Below are 13,945 nucleotides of genomic sequence, written 5' to 3'. Positions count from 1 at the left end.
TTGTAGACATCTCACAACAAGCAGTACTAGCAGGAATATCAAGTGGTAAACGCAGGTGATATATGTCCCACTACTTATTTCCAATCTCTCATCCCATAGGCGCCGATATAGAAACTTGTAAACAAGGCTGGCAACGTGGCTGTGGCTTGCGAAACGCCCGCCCCATGGAAGGCTCCCGTGAGCCATGGCGCTCCCACCAAACCTGAATTTTGAATTCGCCAGTGGCGCCTTGGATGCATTGGAAATTTTGTCTACCCAACGAAGTAACCGTGCTGCAAACGGCCGGAAAAGGAAGCCGCGTGAATGATTAGAGCCACGTTAGCGAGGTGAAGGGACTCGACGAGAGGCCCCTAAGGGCAAAGACGGGAGTTCTCCCGCCCACCAGATTCGAACGAATCGGCCATCGTGAACGGTGAAGCAGGCAAAAAATTTTGCTTGTCCCCATGACCAAATGGGTACGCAATGTACTTTTGCACGAACAATGAACCAAGAAGTTGTTTTCTTTTTCCCGAGCCGCGGCCCCGGGCCCAACGCTTTGTTTCTTGGGGCGAGGATCGTTGAAGTCATTTGGCAGCTGGCGTCAACCACTCCGTCTGATCCGTGGATAACTCGGAACCGATCAGACGGGGCATCCCCCCAGAGTCAGGCGTGGGATCTACACCGTATTTGTGGGGAAATCTGGAAAGCCAGGGTGGGAAGCCAGGGAGAGCCAAGGGCTGTCATAATTGGTGGTTTTCTGGAACTTGGACTCGCCAATCAGACCTGGTTCAAGGCTGTCATTTCACGACCGGGGTGCAGTCGGCTAATGGGAAGCTGGTAAGACGTGGAGACGCGACACTGGGCAGTCTGGGGATTTTGGAGTTTGGGAAGGGTGGGGTCATGTGTGGGTTACTCGGAGCTGCCAGATCGGACACTAAGTGGGTGACGCAGCAAACTTAGGTGAGTTTATCCCTTTAGTTGCTGTCACTAAATGGTTGGGCCTAAAACGTTGGGGAAAGATGTGCAAGATTATTTCAAGTGCATTTGGCTTAAAGGTGAAAATTAAATACATGTTTCTTGGAAAAAGGACCGTCTATGTAGACCATTGCAAACCTTCGCTAAACACCGCGATCGCTAACTCTGCTCCGCCGGATGATTACTGTAATTAGTTAGGAAACAAGAAAAGACAAGAAATAAACAAATCGCCATCGCTTCCTGAAACGCCATGCCATGATACCTTGTTGGGCGAGCAGTCAGTCGTAAGTAAATCGAAAGTATGTTCAGAGACACAGAAACAGAAGCAACAAAGAGAATGAGACTTGGCAGGTCGACTACCACGCGGCGTGGCCACCGTCCATGCGCAAGTCGCTTCCCGTCATGAAACTGCTAGCATCACTGAGGAGGAAGACAGCAGCACCCCGGTACTCCTGAGGGGAGGACAGGCGTCCGAGCATGTTGTGCTTGGGCCACTCATCGCGGCGTTCAGGGTACTGCATAAAGAGCTGCTCAACCATGGCAGTGACAATATAGCCGGGAGAGATAGTGTTGACCCGGATATTGTACTGGCCCCACTCGGAGGCGAGGTTACGGGCGAGTTGGATAACGGCAGCCTTGCTGGCGTTGTAAGCAGAGCAGATGAGGCCCTGGAGAGGAAATACAGTTAGCTAGACAGCCAGTGATAATCGGGTGGTAAAGCGGGGAAAGTCACCCCGACGAAACAGGATATAAAGAACTTACCCGATTGGCAATAGTACCGCTCATGCTGGCAATTAGTGCAATGCTTCCTCCGTTTCCAAAGCGAATCATCTGTTTGGCGACTGCTTGGGCGGTCATCATGACACCAGTAACGTTGACTTCGAACATTCTGTTCGCATCCTGTGATGTATAATCCAGGGCCGGGGTCTCCTGCTGGATTCCCGCAGCAGCAACTAGGCCGTCCATACGACCCTCGGTGTTGGCAATTGCTTCGATGGTGTTGTGCAGAAGTTCTGTGTCACGAACATCGATGCGGCGGTACTGGAAATCAGTGCCCAGCTCCTCCTTAGCACGCTTCTGGATGTCGTAGAATTCAGGAGACTGAAAAAGAGAGTATGTTAGAATCTGCCACAATACATGGATTCGGTGTTACTCACGGGCTCCTCAAGGCGGTCCAAAGCGTAGACGCGGGCACCAGCTTCAAGCAGGGCTTCTGCCTGGGTCAAACCAAGACCACGAGCAGCGCCAGAAACACAGACAACCTTTCCAGCAAGGCTAAACTCGGGAAGTCTGTTGCCGCCGGCGACGGATGGCGTAGCCTCCTGCTTGACAGGTACCACAGGGGTAGAAGTGGTTTCAATGGAGACGGACATTGCTGTTCAGTGTTTGGTGTGTTCAGGATGTGACGACGTGAAGAAGTGTGCCGGGTACAAAGCGGGTGCGTGTTTCAAAGGAAACCTTGAGAGGGAAGAAGTACAGGTATAAAAGGTTAAGCTGGCTTTGATGCAGATATTACCCTGTGAAGATGGATTGAGTGTATAATAGATGAAGGGAAGGCATTCCGGGAGAGACTGGAAGCAAGACTTTATACCTGGCTTGACAATGGCAGACTACATTGAGCCCAGCAGGTCATGGGAGCTCATGTGAACAAAAAGAAACCAACAAAGGTAGGGTCGAGTCCAGACCCGGGGAATGACAGAACAGGTTCCACCCAGAGGTCACTCGACCAGCAGTCCATGCTGGTCGATGTACCTTGCTGGAGTAACCTTGTCGAATTGATCCTTATTTTATTTTACTTTTATTATTCTGGCTAGCTACTTGTGCTTTTGCTATTCCAGGCAGAAATACCTGATGATATCCCTAACAAAATCCAGAGAGTATAGGAAACAATCACCTGAGACAAAGTCACAAAAGTGAATGACAATGCTTAAGGACTTTGAAGATTAGCGTGAATGAAATCATTATTTGTTCATCAATTGGCCTCAATTTACAAAGCCGGCTGGGTAATTCCTACACAGAACCCAATCATGATGGACAAGTCAGTCAGGTGATGGGGTGGCCGGGATTCTTGTTTGGGGCAATCCGCAGCTGTTCCTTTTCCGACTCCCGGGGGCAAACTGGCTGGGGAGGCTTAGAGCCGGGTTGGGGCAAGCAAAGACAGGTGGCGGTCGAGAACCCTCCATACGTTTCTTTTGCAAGTGGTCACCAGACTGGACAGTTCGAGAAACTAAACGGACGCTTCGAATGTTCCATGAGGAGTCGGGCTGAGGCTGGGGTTGCGGAGATCAACGCGAATCCCTCGCCTCCGCAAAGGCCGAGGGCAGGTGGCAAATTGTGACTCGCGATCGTTTGCTTGAAGAGAAGTTTCAATATTTTGTCTCTCGACCTTGTCAGATATGATATCCCCTCCGCCATCTCTCTTGGTACGGAGCAACTCCGGGTTCCTGGGAGAGTGGCATTGAGCCAGATTCGGTAGTCCGTGCTTGTGCCCCAGCTGCAGTGGATTTATCTTCAGGTCACCCGACAAGCTTATCCAGGCATTTTCCCTATTGGCCAATTCCTCTTCGTCTTTTTATTTTTATTTTGAGCCCGGATTCTGGGACTGGTCTGCGTCTCGCGGCTTGGGCCTCGACTCAGTCCGATCGTTTGCATCAAGCGTCTCTGTCCATCGTTCAACGATTTGTCTCTTCGAATGTACATGGCCCCATGATTCATGGGCAATTTCGCCAGGTCTTAAACCAAGCTCAGGAGCTACGTCCTAAAAGAATATCGAGGAAGCTCCTCCCGAGCGGCGAGATCCCTGATATTGCTTCTAAGTATATCCCTGTCGTGAGATGTTTAGGCTCACTTAGTCTTTCACACCTTACCTAGTCCATGAACGGTTTCCGCTGCAGCGCCGTGTGACCCCCAGATTCTAAGAGTGCTTCCGTTTCAAGGAGGAAAAGAAGTGCCGCTTAACCGCCATGCTGAACTGTCACGACGGTGCCCGGCCCGGGCCCTGGATTCCTTTCTCGGTAAGCTAAAAACGGTGCCAGGAGCCCGAGGCGGGTGCCACCGCTAGGCGCCCAGGCACCATCAGTCTCTGGTTGATCGAAAGGCTAGTCCCTTGCCTGGCCATTGGTGTTTACCTGCAATGTTCAAGGTTTCACTCTCAATGTCCCCCTGTCCTTGTGAGAATATCGGTCTTCCTGATTGACGCTGGTATCTCAGATCGTCGCTAGAGGCCGAAGAACGTGTTCCGGCTTCTTTGCCGCTTACGCGATTGTAGATCTAACTGTATATTTAAATACACGGGCTCGCGCTCGAAATTAAACAGGAGTCAGAATGGCCTGCTAGGTTTTTTTTGGAAAGATGATCTTCTCCAGTTCAAATTGATGCGCTGTTCCGAGTGTTCGGCAGCGAAGTGCGCAGGGACCGGACCGTCCGTTTCCGGCCATGAGAGCAATATAATACTTTTGTCAGCAGTAGTAGGAGTAGTTACCTTAATTCTACCCGTATATCTGGAATGACACGTACGAGAAAGAAGACAAAAGTACCCCTTCCCTCTGGCTCTCCGCCGGGAAGGCCTCGCTAGCGTTGCAAGATCTCAGAGAGTCTAGACCGTCAGTCTGCAATCCACAAATCATGCCAACTCCTTGTCTAGCTGATAAGGACCACTGCTCAAGGCAGCCTGCGGACTGCTGACTGCGGAAATATAGGATATTTAGACCCGCTGCCGAAAGTAGAGATCGTGATACTCAGTCTTAAGTAAACACACGGACACTTCCACCATGTGTATACTATGAAAAGAATCATCCCTTTTATTCTTTAAGAATTTGTTTTAGTCAGCCTTTCACATAATAGTTAAATACTAGAGCGAGGCTATCGTAGGATAACAAAATTGCATGCATAATATAAGGGAAATAACAAGCTTGACTAGCACAGAAAGACAAGGCAGTTGTTTTCATCTTATTTTGAAGCCAAACTATTAAATTCAAAACAACAGGAAAAAGATAAAAGAAGGAGCTGCGGTCCTACCATTTGCCCCTTTTTTCCAGCTTAAGGCAAGAAAGAAGACCTCACAGTGTGTATCTAAACATTCTTCTCTCCACGGTATTCCTCATCACCACCGTCTCGCTTCCCATGTTTTTCGTCATCATCTGCAGTGTCGCTCTCATCATCTCCGGGTATATATGCCGGTATCACCTCCGCCTCGCATACTTCGGTCACTCCGAGGTGTGGCAGGAACCTATAACAATGCAGGCTATCAACATAAATAAGACCCGGCCGCGCAACAAAGAGAATCCGCTGGCCGTTGTATAGATCGCGTCGGGGCCTCCAGGCGTATGAGTGGATGATTTTCTTCTCCGAGCTATCCGCGCTCCATATTCCGCCCAGCTCATCAATTCCACGAAGGAAAGGCTTGCCGTTTGTCCAGGTTTCACATTTGATCATGGTTTCGAGACCCTTCCGGAAGACATTGATGAGCCCAGTCCGCCTCTTCTCGGCTTGCATAGAGGTGCCCGGGTATGAGTCCTTGAGCAACCAGCAAAACGGCTCGCTGGCTAGAAAGCTGTCTACGAAGCCGGGCAATGCTGCCTCGTGTCGCCGGGCATTGTACTGACCGAATTCAAGGTCGTGGACTCCGTGGCAGGCTTCTGAGTTGGCGAGCCGCTGGGTCTGCATTTTCCATAGGACTCCGTGTCTTGGGTTGGCTATAAGCACAGTCGAATGACGCGAGTCAGTAAACATAATGGGGGGAGAGGGGACTTTGCCTGGAGCTTTGTAGAAATACTTACTTTTGTAGAAGCGCTCGAAAAGGTACTGGAGTTTCTTTCCAAACTCAGGGTCCTCGTTTGAGTCGTCGGGCCCCCTTTTGCCATCCAAATACCAGAATGGTCTCTCAAAGAAGAGATCGTGGATTGCTAAGTGAATGAGTAACTCGCCCATGAGATCGCCGAAGTGAGCAGCCGCAGCAGGAGGTAGTAACGGTCGAAGTTTGGCCCAATCCATTTGTGCGCAGAAGCCGTCGGCGCGAGTGATCAGACGATGGATCTGATACTCTGGCAGTACGCTGATGTCCGTGATCAGGTACTCAAGAGTCCAGCCAAGAGCCATCATACGTGTGATGCCACAAAGCATCCCTAAGTCTTTCAGGTCAAACCCCCATTCCGCTGCTCCATCAGTAATGAGTGCGTTTATTCCTTGCATGAGATGGCTGTACTGTGGATGCCGTATGATGAAGCTGCACCCGTGTTCTCTCTCAAGGTTTGCTTCCTTTCTCATCTCCTCCACTGAGGGTGGTTCATTCCCGACAGGCTGGGGCGGGCAATAGGTATCCATGGCCTTTCGCTTTAGGTCAGAGCGAGTCTGAACCATGATTTTGGATCGTATATATGTATATGGGTATGGATTCTATTGTTCAAAGATAAGAGAAGCCACTGAGGACACGGATGTGCAAAGGTAAGAAAGCCGGCAGGAGTGAGATCAAGGAGAGGGTGCAGAAGAAAAGAAAGTAAGAATTAACAGACTGCGACAGAGCGCAGTGCGGTGATTATTGCTTTGATTTCGGCTGCTGTCTCTTTCAGTTCTTTGTTACAACTTACAAGACGCCCCAACTCGCCAGCCCGCAGCACCGAAGCAGGCGACTATCCGGACCAACAAATTTGTTCCCACTGCATCTCGGCTGAAGACAGATCGATTTTGATTTCAGGATTGGCACAAGTTAACCTGCACTGGCCCGTTTCACCTTACGACCCAACAACTTCTCTTTCCTTCCCGTTTGCCAACCTTTTACCACACCCGCACAGAGCAAGCTCGCGTTTGTAAATGGGCTAGGGAGAAGGTCCTCGGTAGTGGCTACATCTGCTTTATTAACATGTAGCTTATCATATTCTACCATCGTAGACTCCTCTCTGTCCAAATTCCTTTGGCACTTTTCTGACTCTCATAACCCATCAGTTCTACTGCTCCATATACTGCACCGCGGCCGCATCCCACCAGGCTATCTCACCAAGCTACTTCGAAATTTCACAATGGCCAACAAAAAGATTCTAGTTGGGATTGATTATGGGACCACGACTACGCGTAAGTTCTCGGCCTTGCCCCTCTGTTTCTTCTTTGCACATTTGGTGAATAAGTTCTCTTGATGAAGGTGTCACATACGCCATTTGGGACCCCAGAGATCCCTGGTGTAGAGATGTCAGACTGCTTGACATTGCGGGCCCCGGTGGTATCCCGTCGACAATCGATAATGGACAGGGAGGGTCCTGCACCTGGACCAAAATTCTCCTAGATGCAAACTATCGACACCCAGGCTACCAGAGCCGTGTCTTACGCGAGTTACAAGGCTCGGGGTATCTAAGTGTCCCAGATCCACATTCATGTCAAACTGTCATTATAGAATTCCTGAGAGTCTTGCTCAACAAAATTAAGCTATTTCTACGAAACGTGACCGACTTTGACCGATTGTCAGTTACTGGTTCTCTATCCCCGGTGTCTATTCCGGTGTCGCAAAATCGCAAATGCTAAACGCTATCCAGACTGCTGGTTATACTGGTAGGCCGCAAGACAACGTTTATTTCTTGTCTGAAGGTGAAGCTGCAGCGGTGGCTGTTCAGCACCGGATATCAGATGACAAGGTTCGTTTGCACACGCGCTTCTTTTCTCTCATTTCTTCTCCAAGCCCCTTGGTCCGTTCCATTATTATGGTATGCTTGTTTTCTGCTGGCTAATTCTCACCAAGCTACAACCTGGCACTCCGTTCCTCGTCGTGGACTGCGGCGGGGGCACGACAGTAAGTGCCATGATAATTGCTCGATCTAATCCATCCCATGATAACACTGAATCAGGACGTGACCACACTCGAAATTACAGATGCCACTGGTGTTGCTCGCAGTTTTACCAATTTGGGTACTACCGTCGGTAGGGCCGCCTTTCTTGTCTAAGCTCGCATCGTAGGGCGGCCGAGTACTAATAGAGCTTGCAGGACTCCACGCCGGCGGAACACAGGTCGATTGTGAGTTCGTACTCGTGCTGGAAAACGAACTCAATGCGGTACCCGAAAGAATGTGGGATTTGGCAACTTTGCGTGGAATAATGGGACAGATTGAGCGCCTGAAGTTTCATTTTTTGGGGCGTCAATCTGGCACTCTCCATCTCCCCAAACGACCACAGCTCTTGGATGCTGCGACTATGGAGAGAACTGTGGATAAAGTAGTCGGTCGAATTTCATTGCGTGTTGTGGATACTGCCTGTCAAGATCCCAGGATTAAGGTCTGCTCTTGACTCCGTTGACTCTGGGATTTACATGGGCACAAAGAAACTGATGATCTGTATTTTATAGACAGTCATTCTTGTTGGAGGGTTTGGACAATGCCCGCGTCTTCAAAACAAGCTCAGATGGGACCTGCAAGAGGTAGGCCGTTCGTTGATTGTGATGCAACCGTACCAGTAAGTGGCCGCTGGACCCCGTGTGCTGCTTCGAATGAGAGGCCTTCCTAACACAAATTTCATATTCAGGCATCAACTCGTCTCTCACGGGGCAACCCTCTTTGGCCTCGAATTAGCACATCGGCGAAGCGGACTGTCTCTCAAAAACTACGGCGTGGTGTCCGTGGTGTCCCCTGGTTATGGAAACACTGGAGAAGCCTCGCGGGTGCCCTTCTGGGTCATACGAACGGTTCGTACATCTACTTTCTGGCAAGTTGGCTCACCTTTACGTTACTAACTGCATGATAGAACGACAGGTTCCAGGAACCCGGCCAAGGATGGCTTGACGTCCTACTTCTTTATGACGGCCACGGCACCACCGTTAAGACTATTCCATTGATCGAAAACAATTCTGGCATAGCTCCAAACAGGATAGACGATAGTGAGTTATTTGCCCCTGGTCTTACGTGGTTTGGAACCAAAGGTTCTATATGGCAGCGTGTTGATTATGAGGCAGGCGTCCGCGAGGTTCATAGTATTTGCTGCAACTTGGAAAATATTTCTCTACAGAACTCGACAGTCCCACGCCAACCTCTTCCTGGTGCAGGAGGAACTGTATTCCTTCTCACGGCTACAGTTCACTGGCAATTCATAAACAATCCCTCAAGAATCAAATTCACCGCTGCTATCCTTGGCGTATGCGTTGGGGAGAAGGAGATACATATCAACTATTGATCTTACGGCGATCCTCCAACGTTGTTCCATCGACCATTAGCCTGCCGCTGCTATCTTTGATCTTCCTTGGTTTCTTGGTCCTGTCGTTGGATTTATTTTGTGGCTGATGCATCATTGTTTTCTATTATTGTCGCTCCTTACATTCATTTTCTTTAATCACTACTCGTTTGCGATAGTACATGGCCCGTCTCGTTCTGCACAACTCGGATATTATATCTCATGACATTACTAGCAAGGGCGCAGAAATAGATTGCGAGTCAATCATCTCATTTGGACGGGCAGAATGGTTGGATGGCCTCAGCCAGAGACGCAGAAATTCGCCTGGTAGTAGTCGTTGAGGAGCTGCAATCAATCTAGTAAATCGCCAAATCGCGGACGCAAACCGAAGAAAAGAAAAGAGTAATTGTCATTGTTAGTTCTGACCATGGTCCCTGAAGACTTTATTGGGGATAGATTTTCATCTCGTCTATATTTGTAGGAGAAATTGGGGCTGAGCCTCCTCACTCCCGTCAGCCGCAGTGCTGCCTGTCTGCATACTAGCCTAGTGGGCCGTGTAGCCTGGACAGCCTCATGTCACTTCATCTACCACATATCATAACTAATTGACCTGCAGTCTCCAGCCCAAGCTTCGTACCCATAAACTCACATCTCACAAAACAACCCTGAGCCAACATGGACCCCCAACGCAGCACCGACTTTCTCCCTCCGCAGCCCCCCGCAAACGCAATCTGCCGAGTGATCGACTTCGCAGCTACAGAACCACCACTCCCTGAGTACAAAAGGTACCTCGCGGCAGTCATCGACAACGCACTCACCGAAGCAGAATGCAAAGAACTTCTGCGCTTAGCGGAAGAAAGCTCACCCAATAAGGCCTGGGGGCGGGGTCTCATCAACATTGGAGGCGGCCGCCAAGCATTATCCACAGAATCGCGGAACTGCGGTCGAATCATCCTGGATAGCCCGGAAGTTGCAGAGAAATTGAAGGGCCGGCTTATGCCTTTCTTGAAGGAATTAGGAATCGACCGACTTGAAAAGACGCCGCTCATAACGGGACTGGCTGGTCGAAGGCGTACATACCAGCTCACCCGGTTCAACGAGCGCCTGCGCTTCCTGAAGTACGTCGGGGGTGAATATTTTCGGCCGCACTGGGACGGCCACTACAGGACTCCCGATCGCCAGGAGATATCATACTTCACGGTCCATCTCTACCTAAACGGGGACGGGGAACAGGATCTCAAGGAGTTGGAACGTGCCAATGCTGATGGCCTGGAAGGTGCTGGGAACACGGATTTTAATGGGCGATTATTAGGCGGTGCGACGTCCTTCTTGCCCCGGTATGAGGAAAAAGAGAGACATGCACGAGTATTTCCCAAAACGGGATCAGTTCTGGTGTTTCAGCAGAGCGAGTTGCTGCATAGCGGGGATTCGGTTTTCCGGGGCACCAAGTATACATTGAGAACGGATGTGATGTATGAGGAGGTTACTGAAGCGTGAGACGCACTGGTGCCTACGATGTCGTGGCAGTGTTCTCCTCAGCCCTCCAGGGCTGAAAGCGCAGCCACGTATGCATGATGGAAATGGAAATTGGCTGGCCTGGTTGTCAGCCAACGTCAGCCTGTTGTCTTGATCGAAGTTGTGTCTTGTTGAAGCCTGCATCTGATCCGATATTTATCCACTGTGGTCTTATGCCCAGCATAAATCAGCATTAATGGTCTCCTTCATGTTCCGTATTCCGTATTCCGCGCTCCGCCCGCGTCAGGCACTGTGTACTGTGAACCACAGCTCGGAGTTTCTTCCTCGCCCTCCCTCATCGGCTGCACAAAAATTTCCCAATCTCAATTTCCACCGGCTTACGACCCACAAGTCCAGCCGGCGACATCCACGATTCGAGGAAATAATAATCTGGCAGCCTGGTTGACCGCTTGTGCATGTGCGATGGTGAGCCGAGTTCCTTGGGCATGAGAATCCAAGCCACAATTCCAGCGCAGCGACGAGCTATGTTCGGAATCGGTGTTGTAAATACTGCCTGCCGATTCGTGACAGCTGCGAAGGATGACTCGGAGTGGAGAGTTCTGCAGAACAGCACAGCCGAGCATCCACTTCGCGAGCCACAAGTTCCGATTTCACAACAATTGGGCGCGCTGCTTGCTGGGGCCAACTGCGGAAATGCCGGATCTCCCTGGTCCCATGCCCTGTGAAGGCTGTGATATCATGGTCCGTCCATCGAATCGACGTCAATGGTGATCCATAGTTCATGGGGTTGGCCCACCTTGCTATGCTGCGTCAATCCCTCGGCGTTCTTGGTTACCAAGTTTCGTTAGCATGGCGCTCGTTGGGAGACCCATCATCCCCTTTCCCTTAAATTAGGGGCGGAACAACCTCGTTGTCCCATCTCGCTGATCCCTCGCCCTTGAGGCTAAAGACCCTTCTTTCCCAGACGCACGGTCATTGCCATCGGACACCATTCATATCCTGTTCTCACTGCGCGTGGGTGGTATTTCGTGAGCTACCAAGATGAAGTCCACAGCGACGGTGTTTGCTTTGGCAGGATTGTTGTCCGGTAATTCTCCGAGTTTTATTTTTGTTATGTTATGCCTTGGATACTGATCGCGTTTGAACCCTTTATAGGTGCGACATCGATTCCTACCGATGTTACCAAGGATGTATCGCCCGTAGTCCGGTCGCTCCCAAATGCTCCCGACGGATACACGCCAGACAATGTTACTTGCCCTTCCAACCGTCCCGAGATTCGTCTTGCGACGAACCTATCGCCAAACGAGACGTCATGGCTCAAAACCCGCCGGGACAAAACCCAATCGGCTTTGAAAGACTTCTTCGGCCATGTTAGCGTTGGAGACTTTGATGCGGTCGGGTATCTTGATCGAATCTCGAGCAACTCTTCAAATCTGCCCAATATCGGAATTGCAGTCTCTGGTGGAGGATATCGTGCTTTGATGAACGGCGCAGGGGCTATTAAAGCATTCGACAGCCGTACAGATAACTCGACCAGCGAGGGCCAATTGGGTGGCTTGTTGCAATCGGCGACATACCTGGCTGGTCTCAGTGGTGGTGGTTGGCTTGTCGGGTCGATTTTCGTCAACAACTATACTACTATCTCGGCGCTGCAGTCGTCCGGGGAGGGAGGTGTATGGCAGTTTCAGAATTCCATTTTCGAGGGCCCAGATGAGGGCAGCATCCAAATTTTGGATTCCGCGAGCTATTACAACGACATCTATGACAGTATTCAGGCAAAGGGAGATGCTGGCTTTGAGACATCAATCACGGACTACTGGTATGTTTTCTTGGGCATTTGCTCTTCTAAGAGTTTAGCTAACGTGTTATAGGGGGCGTGCGCTGTCTTATCAACTAGTTAATGCTTCAGATGGCGGCCCCAGCTATACCTGGTCATCGATTGCCCTTGGCCAGGAGTTCCAGGATGCCAACATGCCGATGCCGATTTTGGTCGCGGATGGCCGATTCCCTGGTGAATTGGTCATCAGCAGCAATGCCACCGTATTTGAATTCACTCCCTGGGAATTTGGTAGTTTTGATCCTACCGTTTTTGGATTTGCACCTTTGGATTACGTCGGCTCAACTTTCGTCAACGGCTCCATCCCATCGAATGAAACCTGTGTTCGTGGGTTTGACAACGCTGGATTTGTGATGGGCACTTCTTCGAGTCTGTTCAACCAATTCTTCCTTCAACTCAATGATACCGGCCTCCCAGATTTTCTGACGAACGTCATCGGTGATGTTCTTGGAAACGTCGGTGAAGATAATAATGACATTGCCGTATACTCGCCTAACCCGTTTTACGGCTGGTTACCGGAACATACGGCCTATCCCCACGAGGAAAATCTGGATGTTGTAGATGGCGGAGAGGATCTTCAGAACATTCCTCTACACCCGTTAATCCAGCCAAAGCGCCACGTCGATGTCATCTTCGCTGTTGATTCTTCGGCAGATACAGAGTATAGCTGGCCCAATGGCACCGCGCTTGTCGCCACATACGAGCGTAGCTTGAACTCGAGTGGTGTGGGCAACGGCACTGAGTTCCCTGCAGTTCCGGATACCACCTCATTCGTCAACTTGGGGTTGAACTCACGCCCAACCTTCTTCGGATGTGACAGCAAAAACACCACGGCCCCTCTTGTCGTCTACCTTCCCAACAAGCCGTTCAGCTATCTTTCCAACTTCACGACCTTCACGCCCTCCTACAGCCTCGATGAGAGGGACAGCGCCATCCAGAACGGCTACGATGTTGTGACCATGGGTAACAGCACAACAGACAGCGACTGGTCTGCTTGCGTCGGCTGTGCGATCCTTAGCCGCTCTTTTGACCGCACCAACGAGAACATTCCCGATATTTGCACACAGTGCTTCGACAGGTATTGCTGGGATGGCACTACCAACACCACTACTCCAGCCGAGTATGCTCCCAGTACCATCATTAAGCAGAGCGCTGCTTCCGGCGTTTTTCCTACTGTTTTGACAAGCGTACTTGCTGCGAGTGTTGCGATTATCACGATGGTCTAGATGATTTCAATATATACTTTTCTGTGTACATATATGGATTCTTGGATACTCGAAATCGATTAATTTTGGATGTTACAAATAAATAGTATATCGCGGATTTTAGTAGACTAAATTGCATACATACTGAGTGATTGCACAAAAACGGCACAACGCACGTGCGACGAACCGGGCGTTGTCATGGGCAACAACCACGTGACTTCCTAAACCAGCCACCCGCGACAACACACCGCATGCATTGACTGATCTCCGACGGGCCCGATAATTCTTGCTGCAAGTTAACGACAGCAGACGACACTCAGTAATACGAATA

At 50.3% G+C, this 13,945-nt stretch overlaps 5 protein-coding genes across 5 annotated transcripts; 3 read left to right on the top strand and 2 right to left on the bottom strand.

Moving 5' to 3' along the window:
* Positions 1 to 1,310: 1,310 nt before the first annotated feature.
* ASPVEDRAFT_123772 (putative short chain dehydrogenase) lies at positions 1,311 to 2,327 on the bottom strand (the record flags this gene model as incomplete). Its single annotated transcript, XM_040806114.1, has 3 exons — positions 1,311 to 1,622; positions 1,717 to 2,055; positions 2,112 to 2,327. 3 exons carry the CDS (start codon positions 2,325 to 2,327, stop codon positions 1,311 to 1,313), a joined length of 867 nt encoding a protein of 288 aa, XP_040663880.1.
* Positions 2,328 to 4,819: 2,492 nt separating this feature from the next.
* On the bottom strand, positions 4,820 to 6,430 carry ASPVEDRAFT_37550 (uncharacterized protein). The gene is made up of 2 exons (XM_040811509.1): positions 5,733 to 6,430; positions 4,820 to 5,648 (listed from the first exon to the last, which is right to left on the bottom strand). The coding sequence occupies exons 1-2, from the start codon at positions 6,310 to 6,312 to the stop codon at positions 5,026 to 5,028; spliced, it is 1,203 nt and encodes a 400-aa protein (XP_040663879.1). The 5' UTR covers positions 6,313 to 6,430; the 3' UTR covers positions 4,820 to 5,025.
* A 304-nt stretch (positions 6,431 to 6,734) lies between these two features.
* ASPVEDRAFT_147382 (Hsp70 family protein) lies at positions 6,735 to 9,474 on the top strand. Its single transcript, XM_040808119.1, has 11 exons — positions 6,735 to 6,836; positions 6,895 to 7,020; positions 7,088 to 7,428; positions 7,476 to 7,574; positions 7,679 to 7,729; positions 7,785 to 7,857; positions 7,922 to 8,208; positions 8,279 to 8,385; positions 8,455 to 8,614; positions 8,674 to 8,806; positions 8,882 to 9,474. The coding sequence occupies exons 2-11, from the start codon at positions 6,969 to 6,971 to the stop codon at positions 9,097 to 9,099; spliced, it is 1,521 nt and encodes a 506-aa protein (XP_040663878.1). The 5' UTR covers positions 6,735 to 6,836; positions 6,895 to 6,968; the 3' UTR covers positions 9,100 to 9,474.
* Positions 9,475 to 9,771: 297 nt separating this feature from the next.
* Positions 9,772 to 10,593, top strand: ASPVEDRAFT_49929 (uncharacterized protein; the record flags this gene model as incomplete). The annotated part of the gene is made up of 1 exon (XM_040814239.1): positions 9,772 to 10,593. One exon carries the CDS (start codon positions 9,772 to 9,774, stop codon positions 10,591 to 10,593), a length of 822 nt encoding a protein of 273 aa, XP_040663877.1.
* A 1,015-nt stretch (positions 10,594 to 11,608) lies between these two features.
* ASPVEDRAFT_59605 (lysophospholipase family protein) lies at positions 11,609 to 13,731 on the top strand. The gene is made up of 2 exons (XM_040815490.1): positions 11,609 to 12,391; positions 12,444 to 13,731. The coding sequence occupies exons 1-2, from the start codon at positions 11,691 to 11,693 to the stop codon at positions 13,633 to 13,635; spliced, it is 1,893 nt and encodes a 630-aa protein (XP_040663876.1). The 5' UTR covers positions 11,609 to 11,690; the 3' UTR covers positions 13,636 to 13,731.
* The last annotated feature ends 214 nt before the right edge of the window (positions 13,732 to 13,945 follow it).

The sequence above is a fragment of the Aspergillus versicolor genome (genome assembly GCF_001890125.1).
Source record: "Aspergillus versicolor CBS 583.65 unplaced genomic scaffold ASPVEscaffold_2, whole genome shotgun sequence".
NCBI lineage: Eukaryota > Fungi > Ascomycota > Eurotiomycetes > Eurotiales > Aspergillaceae > Aspergillus > Aspergillus versicolor.
Note: the sequence above shows the minus strand (reverse complement) of the source record. Positions and strands in the feature narration are given on the sequence as shown.